The sequence below is a fragment of the Octopus bimaculoides genome, chromosome 17 (assembly GCF_001194135.2).
Source record: "Octopus bimaculoides isolate UCB-OBI-ISO-001 chromosome 17, ASM119413v2, whole genome shotgun sequence".
NCBI classification, from domain to species: Eukaryota; Metazoa; Mollusca; class Cephalopoda; order Octopoda; family Octopodidae; genus Octopus; species Octopus bimaculoides.
The window spans coordinates 27,919,079-27,921,700 of NC_068997.1; the positions used below are offsets into that span (position 1 = coordinate 27,919,079).

At 36.4% G+C, this 2,622-nt stretch overlaps 1 protein-coding gene across 1 annotated transcript in view; it reads left to right on the top strand.

The window, feature by feature from the left end:
• LOC106872655 (beta-1,3-galactosyl-O-glycosyl-glycoprotein beta-1,6-N-acetylglucosaminyltransferase) overlaps positions 1 to 2,622 on the top strand; it is a 38,537-nt gene that overhangs the window by 20,114 nt on the left and 15,801 nt on the right. Inside the window, exon 2 of the mRNA XM_014919718.2 lies at positions 1,325 to 2,493. Within this exon, the coding sequence (XP_014775204.1) occupies positions 1,398 to 2,493 (1,096 nt within the window). The 5' untranslated portion in view covers positions 1,325 to 1,397. The remainder of the gene's footprint in view (positions 1 to 1,324; positions 2,494 to 2,622) is intronic.

Here is a 2,622-nt window from a genome sequence, read left to right on the forward strand (position 1 = left end):
ATATATATATATATATATATATATATATATATATATATACATACGGACTTACATATATGCATACATATATACATGAACATATATACATATTATACATACGTACATGTATACACATATATGTGTGTGCTTGTGTGTGTATGTGTGTGTGTACGATTGTGAATATATATGATTGTGTGTACTTGGGTTCATATTTATATAAAATAGTAAATATACCGATCACAAAACAACGCAGCTTAATACAATATAATAATAAGCATGCATAGAATTCTCTATATATACACTTACACACACAAGCGCACACACGCATGAACACACACATACATATTAAAAAATACATATATTCCTAGATGAACAAATATACACACACAGAGGCATGCACTTACATGCACATACTGAAAGTGAGCGAGAGAGAGGAGAGGTGGAGGGAAAGGTAATTAGACAAACAGCGGGAGAAAGGGAGAGAAATAAATATTATACTAAGTGATAATACACACGCACGGGAACAATAGCTACGCATGTCTTATGTATTACTTGTGATCAAGTATTCTAGACTGGACCAAATGAACATTGATAACTAAGCCCGAGTGTTCACCAGAAGTTAAAACGTTTTGTAAAGCTACTTATAGTGTCACAACTAGAACTTATTAATGATCTGATGTTATGTTCATTTATTGGCGAAATATTTGAAGCACTGATAATATAATATTGTAGCTGTATTTATATATAGTCGATAATATATATTTATGTATATATTGATTAATGTTGTGTGTATATATTTAAACACGGAGATTAATTAGAGTATAGAGAAGAAATAAGTAATGAAGAGAAAAGGAAAGAGCGCAAAAAATAAATGTATTTTTGAAGACCATTAAGTGTGTAATATTTATCTGCTGGTCTATATGCATATATATATATATATATATATATGTGTGTGTGTGTGTGTGTGTGTGTGTGTGTGTGTGTATTTATATATATGTATATATATGTGTGTGTGTGTGTGTGTGTGTGTGTGTGTGCACGCGCGCACGTGTGCGTGCGTATGCCTATCCAGGGCGCTGGATTGACAAAGCCTTTCGACGGTCGAACAAAATGCCTTGCAATATTTGTTGTATGTTCAAAGTTTTAATCCTGGCAAGGTCACTTTCATTGTTTATTTACTCCATCCAATCCCGGGGTCGATAAAGTATACAAACAGTCGAGTGTTGGGCTCGATTCAATCGACTCGCCCCTTTCCATTAAAATTATTGGCCTCGTACCTAAATCAGAAACTATGAATATATGTGTATATATATGTATATTTATATATGGCAATCTACATTTTCAGGTCGAAACGATCATCGTCACGGCCCAGTTCCCGTAAAAAACAGAGCGGAGGAAAACGGAAACGGAACAAAACCATGAGCAGTATCAGTCGGAAATGGAAGAAGTTGTTAATAGTCCTGTTCTTTACTGGTACTTGTACCTTCACATATGCAGTCTTCAAACTGAACTCTTTTTCAAGTCACGTAATGAGGAAATACACTTCGGCAGACGACAGAGACTCTGGCGGGTCGGGTCATGCAGGCGGCACGATTCGAAAGGCGTCAGATAATCGGCCGTCTTATTGTGATCCGGAAAACCGTCTCGTAAAGACGGTAAACTGTGAAGCCATCTTTAACATGAACGAAACAGAATTAGTGCATGCATTGAATGTGATGAAGGATATGAAGCCAACTCCGGAAGATGAAATCCTTCGACAGTTTTCAGACTGTGATAGCTTTAAAAAGAAACACAATTATATTCTAGATATTTCTCCGGAAGAACATAAGTTCCCACTTGCTTACAGCATTTTGTTTTATAAAGATTTTGTCCAAGTTGAAAAACTTTTACGTGCCATTTATCGGCCTCATAACTGGTACTGTTTGCATATCGATGCCAAGTCACCGTTCCAACTCCACTATGCAGTCATACAATTGGTCACGTGTTTTGATAATGTATTCATCGCTTCCAAACTTGAAGAGGTCGTCTATTCATCATTTTCTCGTCTGCAAGCCGACATCAACTGCATGATGGATCTCATATCGAGAAACGGCAGTTGGAAATATTTTATCAACCTACCTAGTCAAGTGTACCCGCTTAAAACCAACGCTGAACTCGTAGAGATTCTGAAGGTCTATAATGGAGCCAATGATATCGAAGGTATCACTGGAAAGCGGATGCTACCAGAACGATATCAATACCGTCATGCAATTTACTTTTCACGTAAAGACGAAACTAGTTACATCAAACGGACGAACAAAAGGAAAACACCACCGCCACACAAGATCACAATCGTCAAAGGTAGCGCGTATGGCGTGTTCAGCAAGAGTTTTGTCCAGTATATTCTCTTTGACAAACGAGCTCGAGATCTTCTTCAATGGATGCAAGACATCTCCAGTCCGGATGAATACTACTGGGCCACGTTGAACCATCTCCAAATTAATAAACACCTCAACACACCTGGAGGATACAAAGGTAAGTAAAGCTAACGAGTTTTTTTTTTATAATGCTTATATAATTAAAAGTGTGAGCAAGCATATCGTCTTTTTTGTTTTAGATGTAGTAGTGTATTTAAAAAGAAACAATATATATATATATATATAT